The sequence below is a fragment of the Cervus elaphus genome, chromosome 31 (genome assembly GCF_910594005.1).
Source record: "Cervus elaphus chromosome 31, mCerEla1.1, whole genome shotgun sequence".
NCBI classification, from domain to species: Eukaryota; Metazoa; Chordata; class Mammalia; order Artiodactyla; family Cervidae; genus Cervus; species Cervus elaphus.
In genome coordinates, this window is record NC_057845.1 from 40,855,242 (window position 1) to 40,869,862 (window position 14,621).

The 14,621-nt window shown below is 37.5% G+C and overlaps 1 protein-coding gene across 1 annotated transcript in view; it reads left to right on the forward strand.

Moving 5' to 3' along the window:
- Nucleotides 1–14,621, forward strand: part of EPHA6 (EPH receptor A6) — a 924,354-nt gene that overhangs the window by 640,876 nt on the left and 268,857 nt on the right. Inside the window, exons 8-10 of the mRNA XM_043892992.1 lie at nucleotides 5,164–5,272; nucleotides 7,199–7,269; nucleotides 13,849–13,974. Of these exons, the coding sequence (XP_043748927.1) occupies nucleotides 5,164–5,272; nucleotides 7,199–7,269; nucleotides 13,849–13,974 (306 nt within the window). The remainder of the gene's footprint in view (nucleotides 1–5,163; nucleotides 5,273–7,198; nucleotides 7,270–13,848; nucleotides 13,975–14,621) is intronic.

Here is a 14,621-nt window from a genome sequence, read left to right on the forward strand (position 1 = left end):
CATATGACCCAGCAATCCCACTTCTGGGCATACACACCAAGGAAACCAGATCTGAAAGAGACACATGCACCCCACTGTTCATCGCAGCACTGTTTACAATTGCCAGGACATGGAAGCAACCTAGATGCCCATCAGCAGACGAATGGATAAGGAAGCTGTGGTACATATACACCATGGAATATTACTCAGCCATTAAAAAGAATTCATTTGAATCAGTTCTAATGAGATGGATGAAACTGGAGCCCATTATACAGAGTGAAGTCAGCCAGAAAGATAAACACCAATATAGTATACTAACGCATATATATGGAATTTAGAAAGATGGTAATGATAACCCTATATGCAAAACAGAAAAAGAGACACAGATGTACAGAACAGACTTTGGGACTCCGTGGGAGAAGGCGAGGAGGGGATGACCCAAGAGAAGAGCACTGAAACAAGTATACTATCAAGGGTGAAACAGATCACCAGCCCAGGTTGGATGCATGAGACAAGTGCTGAGGGCTGGTGCACTGGGAAGACCCAGAGGGATGGGATGGAGAGGGAGGCGGGAGGGGGGATCGGGAGGGGGAACACATGTAAATCCATGTCTGATTCATGTCAATGTATGGCAAAAACCACTACAATATTGTAAAGTAATTAGCCTCCAACTAATAAAAATAAATGAAAAAAGAAAAAAAAAAAGAGTCATCTCCAAGTACAGGCTTGGAGCTTGATAAATCAGGGTTGGGTGGCCAGCTTTCTTGTGTACAATACATGTGACCTTATGCAAGTAATATAACCACTTAAACTAGGAATAATAATAGTACCCACTTATTAAGACTTTTATGCAGATAAATTTGATAATGAATTTGTAGTACTAAGCATAATACTAGTGGATAGTTTACTATTAAATATATATGGCTATTGTTGATGATGATGAGATTCATGTTTTCATAATCACCCCAGCCCCATCATCTGCAGAATTTTACTATAAATGTGCATCACATTATACACGCTTATTTTAAAATTTATATTATACATTGTTGTTGTCGTTTAGTCACTCTGTCGTGTCTGACTCTGTGACCCCATGGACTGTAGTCCTCGAGGCTCCTCTGTCCATGGGATTCTCCAGGCAAGAATACTGGAGTGGATTGCCATTCCCTTCTCCAGGGGATCCTCTCAACCCAGGGATCAAATGCATGTCTCCTGTACATATACACACACAATATTCTTCACAGAGGAGTGTTTAGAATTCCTAGTACAGAGGTTTAATAAACAATTGTGCAGAAATACACATTTTTCAAAGCGTCACAACTTAATAATCTGTTATCCAATTAAAATTTTAATTGAAGCAAAGTTCATAAATATGTAATCATCAGGGTGAAAAAGAAGATATATTAGTAGTACTGGCATTTTACTAAGCAATTATTTAAATTAAACAACACAATTTTCTGTAATGAGGTGATCTGATTTTCCAAAGACAGTCAATTACATAATATTCTCCTCATTCTGAACTTGAATACATGGTCTCAATAAATCCCCTGCTACCTGGCTACCCTGAAAATACATTCCAGGTTTAAAATTCTTCAACTATACTATATATTTTACAAATACACCAGTTTGTAAGTAAATAATGTTTTCTTTTGAACTGCCACCTTCATCTTCAAAAAATTAATGTTGTTTTCTATAACATCTATTCCTTATAATTTGTTATTCAATAATTTTCATGAAAAAAAATGTGACATTTTAAGGCACACATTAATTCCCATGATATCAGTATTATTTTGAATATTAGGAAATCCAGTTAGGACCTAATAAAAAACCTTCAGTACATTACTCATTAGATAAAATTCAACTATTTAACTTGGTTCTGTACAGACTGTGAGCTACAACTCAACACTGAAATAGATTGCCTGTAAATATCTTGATTAAGTCATAATGACTAACATCTAATTCCAGGTTTAGTAAATTTTTTACTAAAACCTTAAGATAAATGATTTCTGTGTTTATTTACATTTAGGTTTCTTAAAAATCCTCTTAAATACTTGACTGGTTTCTTACTGACTCAACAATAGCATTTAAGGTTTAGATATTCTCTAGTAGAAATGTCCTTTTTTTTTTTTATTTTTTTTTTATTTTTTTTTTTATTATTATTTTTTTTTTCCAGTGGGTTTTGTCATACATTGATATGAATCAGCCATGGATTTACATGTATTCCCAATCCCGATCCCCCCCCCCACCTCCCTCTCCACCCGATTCCTCTGGGTCTTCCCAGTGCACCAGGCCGGAGCACTTGTCTCATGCATCCCACCTGGGCTGGTGATCTGTTTCACCATAGATAGTATACATACTGTTCTTTTGAAATATCCCACCCTCACATTCTCCCACAAAGTTCAAAAGTCTGTTCTGTATTTCTGTGTCTCTTTTTCTGTTTTGCATATAGGGTTATCGTTATCACCTTTCTAAATTCCATATATATGTGTTAGTATGCTGTAATGTTCTTTATCTTTCTGGCTTACTTCACTCTGTATAATGGGCTCCAGCTTCATCCATCTCATTAGGACTGGTTCAAATGAATTCTTTTTAATGGCTGAGTAATATTCCATGGTGCATATGTACCACAGCTTCCTTATCCATTCATCTGCTGATGGGCATCTAGGTTGCTTCCATGTCCTGGCTATTATAAACAGTGCTGCGATGAACATTGGGGTGCACGTGTCTCTTTCAGATCTGGTTTCCTTGGTGTGTATGCCCAGAAGTGGGATTGCTGGGTCATATGGCAGTTCTATTTCCAGTTTTTTAAGAAATCTCCACACTGTTCTCCATAGCGGCTGTACTAGTTTGCATTCCCACCAACAGTGTAAGAGGGTTCCCTTTTCTCCACTCCCTCTCCAGCATTTATTGCTTGTAGACTTTTGGATAGCAGCCATCCTGACTGGCGTGTAATGGTACCTCATTGTGGTTTTGATTTGCATTTCTCTAATAATGAGTGATGTTGAGCATCTTTTCATGTGTTTGTTAGCCATCTGTATGTCTTCTTTGGAGAAATGAAATGTCCTTTTTATAAGAAAGTTATTACCATGAATATAAACTTGCACGTAGCTTATCACATACTTGATTCCCAGAAAAAGATCCACTTCTTTGGAAGTCTTTCTCAGGCTTAATAAATTTAAATTATTATGGTAGAGAGTTAAGTGGTTTGCTTTTTGGTTATATTCTTTCTTTTTTCAGCTTGCTGCTTACAACTGATTAGATTAATAATTTTTATAATAATCTAAATAAAAATCAAGCTTTATTCAAGTTAAGGGATATTAGAGGCACTGATTGATTTAATACTTTAGAATACTGATAACAAACTGAATTATTATTGTGAGTTATAGTATAGGAAGGAGAAATTTTAAAAATATCTAACATCTGAATTCTGGTGATAGTCACATGTAAGGTGGATCAAGTTCTTTAACTTCTCTGGGGTTCAGTTTCTTTACCTCTGTTACTGAGCAATTACCCATATGCCATCCAATTAAATTATATCTTGTTAAAACTTCAGTAATACAGAGAATGAAAAGTGTCAATGAATTAATTGAAATAAAAAGATTCCTGGAAGGTTAGGAAAACATGCAGCCCTTGCAGTTTCAGTACAGTTTTGTCAATGAAAGGAGTTATATGCTGTTACCATATATAATCTATACTTTTCTTCAAACAAGGGAGCTTTTACATATCATGTTTTTAATGAACTTAAAAATGACCAGCTTCTCTTGTGGCTCAGCTGGTAAAGAATCTGCCTGCAATGTGGGAGACCTGAGTTTGATCCCTGGGTTGGGAAGATCCCCTGGAGAAGGGAAAGGCTACCCAATCCAGTATTCTGGCCTAGAGAATTCCAAAGACTGTATAGCCCATGGGGTCGCAAAGAGTGGAACACGACTGAGTGACGTTCACTTTCACTTTTTAATGACTGCTAGTCAAACTTCGGGAGAGGCAATGGCACCCCACTCCAGTACTCTTGCCTGGAAAATCCCGTGGACGTAGGAGCCTGGTAGGCTGCGGTACATGGGGTCACTAAGAGTCAGACATGGCTGAGCGTCTTCACTTTCACTTTTCACTTTCATGCATTGGAGAAGGAAATGGCAACCCACTCCAGTGTTCTTGCCTGGAGAATCCCAGGGACGGGGGAGCCTGGTGGGCTGCTGTCTATGGAGTCGCACAGAGTCGGACACGGCTGAAGCGACTTAGCAGCAGCAGCAGCGGTCAAACATCTAAGCATCTACTATATACACTCCTGTGCTATAGAGGTGGGAATTCATAACTTTGATTTTTGAATTAAGCTCTGTGAAACGTAAAGAAGTTCATTCTTAAATTATGCAATAATAGCCTTTCTATTTTGTGAAAACAGACATTGTAACAGTCTGTAAAGTCTGATCTGTTGGTATATGATCAGGCCACTCAAGATGACAGTTCTCTTGCTCTCTTATATGACTTCTGCTCAACCATCCCATGGTTCGCTTACACCCTACTCACATGACTATCCAATCCTCTTAATTATAGTGTTTAATCAGTAACTGCCTACATTCTTGTCCCAGCTTCTGGCTACCCTGGTAACTGATGAGCCAACCTGAAGCCAATTCCCCCTATAAACGGCTACCCCACCTCCACCCCCACTGCAAGGACTGCTACTGTGTCCTGACTGCTCTCTGCTATCTGTGATGGGGTGTTGCTCCAGGACTTTCAGACTGTAAGATTCCCTAAGTACTAGACTGTTGTTGTTTCTTTCACTGGCTCTTGGCTTTCCTTTGTCTCTCAGATGCGCAACTACAGGGTTTGCAAGCATATGGATGTAGCCCAGCAGTTGGCAAACCTGTTCAAGGAAATAGCAATTACATAAGCAAAATCCTTTAGTTCATCTGCTTATTTAATTATGCAAAATGTGCTTAACCTTAAAATGAGGGGTACTAAGAACCCATCTGCTTTCTTAGTGTTTTTGTAAAAAAAGAAAGGGTCATGGGTAGATTAAGGCTTCAATCTTCAGCCCTCATTTTGGATCTGCATCTTACGTGTCAAATAAAGGGCAAATTTGGTGGAATTTTTTGGTATTCATTACTGTATTTTCAGGAATACAGTAAGTTGTAAAACATTTGGTAGTGACAGGTCACCCAGGGAAATGTTAATACCTTATCTGTGTTTCAGCTTCTGACATGGCGGCGGAACAGGGGCAGATTCTTGTGATAGCCACCGCAGCAGTGGGAGGATTCACTCTTCTCGTCATTCTTACTCTCTTCTTCTTAATCACTGGCAGGTAACTGAATTATACCAGAATATTTCCATGATTTGTGGAGAGCCATTCTTCTTATATACTATGTGTTCAAAGGCTTTTAAGCTTAAAGAACTGTACCTGTGAGAAAAATAAGTCAGGGCAGATTCCACTCTTGACAAGTGCACCTTTATGTGGCAACAGGTCCCAGAAGCTGAAAGCAACTGAAGACCTGAGAAAAACACTTTGAAAACAGTGAATGAGAGAATCCTATTCAATAAGTGACTTCTGAGTTTTTCCTTTACTACAATCAAATGATATCATTAAATGGATTTTGCTTGGGAAAAAAAGTAGTTCAACAGAGAAACTGAACAATTTATATAAAAGTGCTTTATAAACTTAATATTATAGAAAAAAATTTATCCATTAAATACTGAACATATTGATATTAGAATTGCATTAATTTGGTTATGTAATCAAGTTAAAATATTTTCCTGCTTAAGTGTAATATGGATAAGAATTTTAAATGACAATAAATTTAATGTAGCAAATGACCTAGACTTGAATCCCAACCAGCTGGTCAAAGTGCTGCTTCCACCTAAACCTTAGATTTATATTTTTACACAGTTTGTTATGACAAATCATCACTCTTGCAGCTAATAGTGTCTCAGACGTCATTTAAGCAGTGTCACATTTATCATCAGTTTTAAAGAATGCTTCTAAATTCATTATGGAAGTTCACTCAAATTATATTTTATTTACAGTTATTCAATGTGTAACATATTTAGTTCAATTTCTAAGTTATGTTTTATGTATTTATAGAATATGAATTAAGGCCTTATTGCCGCAGAGTATTTCAGCAAATGATTTAAATATACATGTAGAAAAGTACTTCATTAAAAGATCAGAAAATACTGCCTTAATACATAAATAGGACAAACTTGAAGACCTTACAGTCATTGTAGGCTAAATAAGATTGGCCTAGTAAACCTGAGAGATAGGCATGACTGTTATATTTATTTAGGATTCCCGAAACAGAATTCAAAAACCACTACAATACTGTAAAGTAATTAGCCTCCGACTACTAAAAATAAATGAAAAAAAAAAGATTTAATAATCACAAAAATTGAAAGTTGAAAATAATTTGGTACAATTTCCATGTTTGCCAATTTATATGACATCAGAAACTTCCTTAACTTTCTATATTAAAAAAAAAGTTCAGTTACGTAAGATAAAACATTCATTCTGAAGCATGACTTAAGCACTTTGCTAGGGAAGCATTCACTGGAAATTATTCTATGAAAATTTTAAGACATTTGAATAAATATGCAATTTGTCATAGGATCTGAAGCCAAATTCACATTGAAAGATTGGATTGTGCACCACAGATGTATTCTGTTTAACCACTTGGGATTAGCAGTTTGATGAACTGTCAGATAATATGGATGTTGATGAATTTTTCATGTTAAAGAAGTCCTAGGAGATAAGTTCCTGCCTCCGTTCTTCAGGACATGATTTTTCTAAGAAAACAGAAGACACTTTTACCACTTCCAATTAAAAAAAAGAAAAAGAAAGAAACACGCTGTTCACCACTGAAACTGGAATACAGTTGTCTAAATTTCTGAGTTTCTGAATCAAGAACAGTTTTTCCATTGTGACTTTTAAGGTTCTTCATCAACTATAGCTGTTAGATGTCATATAAGGAAAGACATGATTGTCACTGCTTGTTATTAAATACTTTCTAAGCCTCCCATCATTTGGATCAATCCATCTACTTGAGAGTATTTTATTTTTCTCTGGAGCTAATATTGATATATTAAAAAAAAATTCTATGTGGTATTTTCTATAAAGATGTTCTTAAAAGCTATCTTTATGATAAGAATCTTTGCCTATGAGTGAGGAGTATTTTAATTGATATTGGTTCTAATCCAGCATAATTCCTAAATAAGATTCTGTTTACCTCTTGTAAAGGTGTCAATGGTACATAAAGGCCAAAATGAAGTCAGAAGAGAAGAGAAGAAAGGACTTACAGAATGGACATTGTAAGTAGTTCAGTGACTTTCTTCCTTGGTTTTCAAGAGTTCATTTTAAACATGTATCCATGAATTGAGAAAGCCAAAGAAATTCGGTTCCATCCGTTCAGCATTGAGACTTTTCATCTGGTTTCTAGGTCTTCTAGTGAAAATTGCACCTGCTTCTCATTATATGATATTACTTTTTTCCTAATTCTGCTTGCTGGGAAACACAACTGAATATGCTAAAAATATGAGATGACTGACTATATCTAGTTATTTACCACTCACAATGGCTCCAAAACATTAGTTGGTTTTATTTAGTGGATCATTAGCTGTAGAAATAGTAAGGGATTCTTGTTGTTTCTTGTAGGCACTGCCATTTAACATACAACAGATTAATTTAAAATTCATTAACACAAGAAAATCAGCTCCTTAACTCTTAGAATATGTATGAAATCCTTGAGCTGACAACAAGGTTATATTCATTTGAAGGATCTCTTCTGAAGTAAGCTATAATTACCACTATAGTTGGTTTGATAATTGCCACCCACCCCCACCCCCCCCTACCCCGCCACCCCCCCCCCCACCAACACCCACCTCCACCTCCAAATTGCAAACTACTTTGTCAAGGCAGTTTCTCCATCGTGAGATACTGAATTAACAAGAAAGGGATGTTTTCTAATTAATCATAGTATAGAGATAACATGTGAAGCAAGTTGTTTAACTATTTAAACTCATCTTCTGTTTCAAATTGAGCTAAAGTAATAAGGGACTTTTCAACCCATATTACCCTTCAGAGAATGAAAAGGATTTAAGTGAGAAAATTATAAACTAGAGGGCTGCTTTAGGGCCCTTTTTAAGATTCACTTGGCTTCTCTGAACAGGGTCTGAGGACCAGCTGCCATCAAAGTTTTCACCCTTACCCACCTATGTCCAGACTCAGAAGGTCCAGAGTAGGGCTAAGAGATGAGCATTTTTAGCAAACTCTCTCATGTGGTTTTTTCACACAAAGAGTTTTAAGCTCACTGCCCTGGCAGGGAAGGGAGAGCTGAGAAAGCTGATACCAGTCATGGGATGAGCCGAAAATAATGTAGACAGATGCAGAAACCTGGATCTAGGCACTTGATCCAGTGACTTAGACTGAGTAACCTCAAGGTTCACTGCAGGACATTTACTACTGAACTGCTGGAGAAAAAGTTGCTTCCGAGCATCTGTTTCTACCTATTTTCCAACTAGCAGCTTAGTATAAACTGAACCAGATGGTCCCAGCAAGAAGCAATGAAAATAACCTGAGGAAGCCAAGAAGACAGAAGAAAGATAACAAATATGTGTTTAAGAAGACACAAATAAGTAGTAACAAGATATTCAAAATTGAAACTAAGTTTGGGTTTTTTGCTATACTCCATATATTGTGTATACAAGAAAAAATAAGTGATACTCTCCAATCAGTTTATTCTGTTGATGTGTATATCACTTTAAATTATTAAACAGTTGAATTGTTAAAACTATGCATAAGTTAATAAATGGCAGGTGTTATCTGTGCATAAAGTAATGTTATCAACATAACCATGTAGATCTAATCATCTAGTAGTAGCCACTGGATTTGATTTAGAGTACTCAGTCGGAAATCACAACTAAGTTACAAAATCTCGGGCCTGGTGCACTGGGAAGACCCAGAGGAATCAGGTGGAGAGGGAAGTGGGAGGAGGGATCAGGATGGGGAACACATGTAAATCCATGGCTGATTCATGTCAATGTATGACAAAAACCACTACAATATTGTAAAGTAATTAGCCTCCAACTAATAAAAATAAATGGAAAAAATATATATCATTAAGAGTATGAACTAGAAGTACATATTATTTGTTCTCATTTTCTCCAATCTAAAGTCAAATTCTTGAGTTTGAGAAGTCAAGAAAAGCATAGCATTTCAGAATCAGTCAAGTCTATCTAGAAATATGCTTTACTGGTACGATTTGGGGAAGTGCTGATCTCATTGGTGCTTATCTAGTACTAGAAGACAGGAGGCAAAAAATAATGAAAGAACAGGCATGGAAAAACTCATGGAGCAAATTACTGCTAATGAGCTTTTCATCACCTTCCCTAAACTCATTTTATCACCTTTTGTGTGCGAGTTTTTCTTGCAAGAACATGTTTCTAAGACCTGGACAATGCTTAACTCAGAGTGTTGTATGACTTTCAAAATCTAAGAAGCAAAAAAAAAAGACAAGTATAATTAATATGCAATGATTATAGCACTGATCTTTTAACCCCTGCTAATCTATATTAAGTAAAGGTTGACTGTGTGATCATTGCCTATAAAACCATAGCTAAGGAAATGTGTAAAGATGTACTCTTAAGAAATGACCTCCTGGCCTCTGGGAGCTAACTGTCTAAAGTGCAAAGCAGAAACTAGTGAGCAAAGCAGGGAAATATCTAATGGAGTCTGTGACTTCACATAGAAGTTGCAAATTAATATGAACCCAGACATCCAAGTTTTCCAGCCACCCCTATCAATCTTCCTAACTGCCCATGGGCTGTGAGTACCCTCACCCCCACCGTAGAAAGAGGAGTATCTATACAGTCAGTGACTGGATTTGGGCCTTTGATACTTATCCCTTCCTCCAGGATGGACAGTGGATCATTTCCAGGAAAATGTGCAAATTGGCCATAGAAGCAACTACCAGATCATAGGAAAGATCTATGATCTGTAGTATAGTGGTCCTCCCTGCTGCTGTGCCATGGAGTCTGTGCTTTACTGCCTAAGAGTTTCTGAAAGGGGAGAGACTGCTAGAATAGGACACAAGTTCAGGAAAACCTAGTGCCTTAGAGTAAAAAAGTCCAGGAGGAAATCATAGATCAGTTCAGACGCTCAGTCGTGCCCGACTCTTTGCAACCCCATGGACTGAAGCATGCCAGGCTTCCCTGTCCATCTCCAACTCCCAGAGTTTACCCAAACTCATGTCCATTGAGTCGGTGATGCTGCCATCCAACCATCTCATCCTTTGTTGTCCCCTTCTCCTCCCACCTTCAATCTTTCCCAGCATCAGGGTCTTTTATAGTGAGTCAGTCCTTTGCATCAGGTGGCCCAGGTATTGGAGCTTCAGCTTCAGCATCAGTCCTTCCAGGAATATTCAGGGCTGATTTCTTTAGGATGGACTGGTTTGATCCCCTTGCAGTCCAAGGGACTCTCAAGAGTCTTCTCCAGCACCACAGTTCCTTAGGAGGGACTCAAAGAGGCATGTTTCTTTGGGGAGAAGGTTCATGCTTTGTTTCTCCCATGTCTGGAGATACATTAAAAGTAAAACATATGGGCGCTAGCGGCTGAGTGCAGCACTTTCACAGCATCATCCTTTAGGATATGAAATAGCTCAACTGGAATTCCATCACCTCCACCAGCTTTGTTCCTAGTGATCCTTCCTAAGGCCCTCTTGACTTCACATTCCATGTCTGGCTCTACGTGAGTGATCACACCATCGTTATTATCTGGGTTGTGAAGATCTTTTTTGTACAGTTCTTTTGTGTATTCTTGTCACCCCTTCTTAATATCTTCTGCTTCTGTTAAGTCCATACCATTTCTGTCCTTTATTGAGCCCATCTTTGCATGAATTGTTCCCTTGGTATCTCTAATTTTCTTGAAGAGATTTCTAGTCTTTCCCATTCTATTGTTTCCCTCTATTTTTTTGCCCTGATCGCTGAGGAAGGCTTTCTTATTTCTCCTTGCTATTCTTTGGAACTCTGCATTCAAATGGGTATATCTTTCCTTTTCTCCTTTGCTTTTGGCTTCTCTTCTTTTCACAGCTATTTGTAGGCTTCCTCAGACAGCCATTTTGCATTTCTTTTTCTAGGGATGGTCTTGCTCCCTATCTCCTGTACAATGTCCCAAACCTTCATCCATAGTTCATCAAGTACTCTGTCGATCAGATCCAATCCCTTAAATCTATTTATCACTTCCACTGTATGTACTGGAAAAGGTCAGTTTTCATTCCAATCCCAAAGAAAAGCAATGCCAAAAATGCTCAAACTACCGCACAATTGCACTCATCTCACACGCTAGTAAAGTAATGCTCAAAATTCTCCAAGCCAGGCTCAGCAATACGTGAACCGTGAACTTCCAGTGTTCAAGCTGGTTTTAGAAAAGGCAGAGGAACCAGAAATCAAATTGCCAACAACCTCTGGATCATCAAAAAAGCAAGAGAGTCCCAGAAATACATCTATTTTTGCTTTATTGACTATGCCCAAAACCTTTGACTGTGTGGATCACAATAAACTGTGGAAAATTCTGAAAGAGATGGGAATACCAGACCACCTGACCTGCCTCTGGAGCAATCAGTATGAGGTCAGGAAGCAACAGTTAGAACTGGACATGGAACAACAGACTGGTTCCAAATAGGAAAAGGAGTACATCAAGGCTGTATATTATCACCCTGCTTATTTAACTTATATGCAGAGTACATCATGAGAAATGCTGGGCTGGAGGAAGCACAAGCTGGAATCAAGATTGCTGGGAGAAATATCAATAACTTCAGGTATACAGATGACACCACCCTTATGGCAGAAAGTGAAGAAGAGCTAAAGAGCCTCTTGCTGAAACAAACAGGAGAGTGAAAAAGTTGGCTTCAACATTCAGAAAACAAAGATCATGGTATCCGGTCCCATCACTTCATGGCAAATAGATGGGGAAACAGTGGCTGACTTTTTTTTTTTTTTTTTTTTTGGAGCTCCGAAATCACTGCAGATGGTGATTGCAGCCATGAAATTAAAAAATTAAAAGGCGCTTACTCCTTGGAAGGAAAGTTATGACCAACCTAGACAGCAAATTAAAAAGCAGAGACATTACTTTGCCAACAAAAGTCCATCTAGTCAAAGCTGTAGTTTTTCCTGTAGTCATGTATGGATGTGAGAGTTGGACTATAAAGAAAGCTGAGAGCCGAAAAATTGATGCTTTTGAACTGTGGTGTTGGAGAAGACTCTTGAGAGTCCCTTGGACTGCAAGGAGATCCAAACAGTTCATCCTAAAGGAGATCAGTCCTGGGTGTTCATTGGAAGGACTGATGCTGAAGCTGAAACTCCAATACTTTGGTTACTAGATGCAAAGAGCTGACTCATTTGAAAAACCCTGATGTTGGGAAAGATTGAAGATGGGAGGAGAAGGGGATGACAGAGGATGAGATGGTTGGATGACATCACCAACTCAATGGACATGAGTTTGGGTAAACTCCGGGAGTTGATGATGGACAGGGAGGCCTGGCATGCTGCAGTCCATGGGGTCGTGAAGAGTCAGACATGACTGAGCAACTGAACTGAACTGAGTGGTTAAGTCAGCTGATTAAACTTTTTACAGAAATATAATAAAAATGTGTCTTATGGAATTTGTCAGCTCACTCTCTTTGAAACCACCAGGTCATTTTATATCAACAGTTATACAAATAAAATTTTGTTTCCAAGTAGCTAATGGGGTGGCATGGAGGGGTACAAAATTATAAAAGATAATAATTATAAAATATAATTGATTTTAAGTTATTAATAATAATGCCTAACAACTCAATTAAAAAATGGGCAGAGGAGCTGAAAATACATTTTTATAAAGAAGGCATATAGATGAGTATTTGACACATGGAGAGATGTTCAATATCACTAATCATAAGGAAATAAAAATCAAACCCACAATGAGATATCACCTCATACATGTCAGAATGTTTATTATCAAAAAGACAACAGAGAATAACTGTGGGAAAGGATATAGAGAAGAGGAAACTCTCATGTACTATGGGCAGCAGGGTAAACTGGTGCAGACCCTATGGAAAACAGTATGGAGGTGCCTCAAAAAATTAAAAATAGAAATATCATACAATCCAACAATTCCAATTCTGGATATTTTTCTGAAGAAAACAAAAACACTAAATTGAAAGATGTGTGCACTCTTGGGCTCAAAACAGTATTGTTTACAATAACTATCATTTGGAAGCGGCCTAAGTGTCGTCTTTATTCACCCATCCATAGGTGAGTGAATAAGGAAGATGTGATATATATGTATAATGTAATACTACTTGGCTATAAAGAAGAATAAAATCTTGCCTCTTGTGACAGAATGAATGGATGTAGAGCGTATTATATGAGGTAAAATATGGCAGACAGAAAGACCATATGATTTCATTTATATGTGAAATCTAAAAAACAAAACAAATGGACTAGCTTAAGAAAACGGAAACAAGCTCATAAATACAGAAAACAAACGGGTGATTGCCAGACAAGAGGAGAATGAGGGGATGAGTCAAATAAGTGAGGGAGCTTAAGAGATACAAACTTCCTTATTAAATAAATCACGGGTACGTTATATACAGTACAGGAAAAGTAGTCCATGCAATTTTAATAGCTTTGTATGGTGGCAGATGGTAATTCGACTTATTGTTGTGATCATTTTATAATGTATAAAAATATTGTATCACTATATTGTACACCTGAAACTAATATAATTGTGAGTCATTTATACTTCAGTTTAAAAAAAGGACTATTTTAGTATGTCACTCCTCATTTTAACTATTCACAGGATGTGTGATTTGCTAGAATACTCTTAAACTAATTCAGCCTTTTATTCTGTTACAGTACGCTTCCCAGGAATTAAAACTTATATAGATCCAGATACATATGAAGACCCATCCCTAGCAATCCATGAATTTGCAAAGGAGATTGATCCGTCAAGAATACGCATTGAGAGAGTCATTGGGGCAGGTAAACATCAAGTCTACACTTTTGAAATTACGATTCCTTGATGGTTTTGTATCTGGTTTATCAACATAATATTTTAAATCTTAGCAGTGATGACCTTGAGGTTCTGCAAGTTTTCTGAGACTCACTGAGTATAAAGTTTGGTTCAATATAGTTTTATATCCCTTTAATGCAAACTAATGATTGTCCCTATGTAGAATATTCAAGTGCTCAGAACACTATATTATTCAGTTATTCTAGATAAATACAAATTTATTATGAATCAGCCCCCAAGAATTTCTTCTGTACGTTTAGCATAGAGGCCAAGTCAATATAACAAAGAGACCTCAAATAAAAATGTGTTCCTCTTTCAAGTCCTTGTCCAAGGGACAAGATGAGTAATCTGTGCTGTCAGAGAAGATGTCATTCAGGAGGTCTTGAAAGGACCAGAGTTCCTCCTACTTTTTGCTCTGCCTTCCCGTAGCGTGTTATCCTCCTCTGAATGGTAAAGGCTGATCACCAGGATAGCTACCTTCTGATCTCTGAGAAGGAAAAGGAAGAGGTTTAGGCTCTTTGGCTTTGCCTTTAGGAAAATTAGCTTTGTCTTTAAGGTAATAACCTGGAAATAGCAAACAGGAATCAATAGTCCAAATACAATCACGTGGATACAC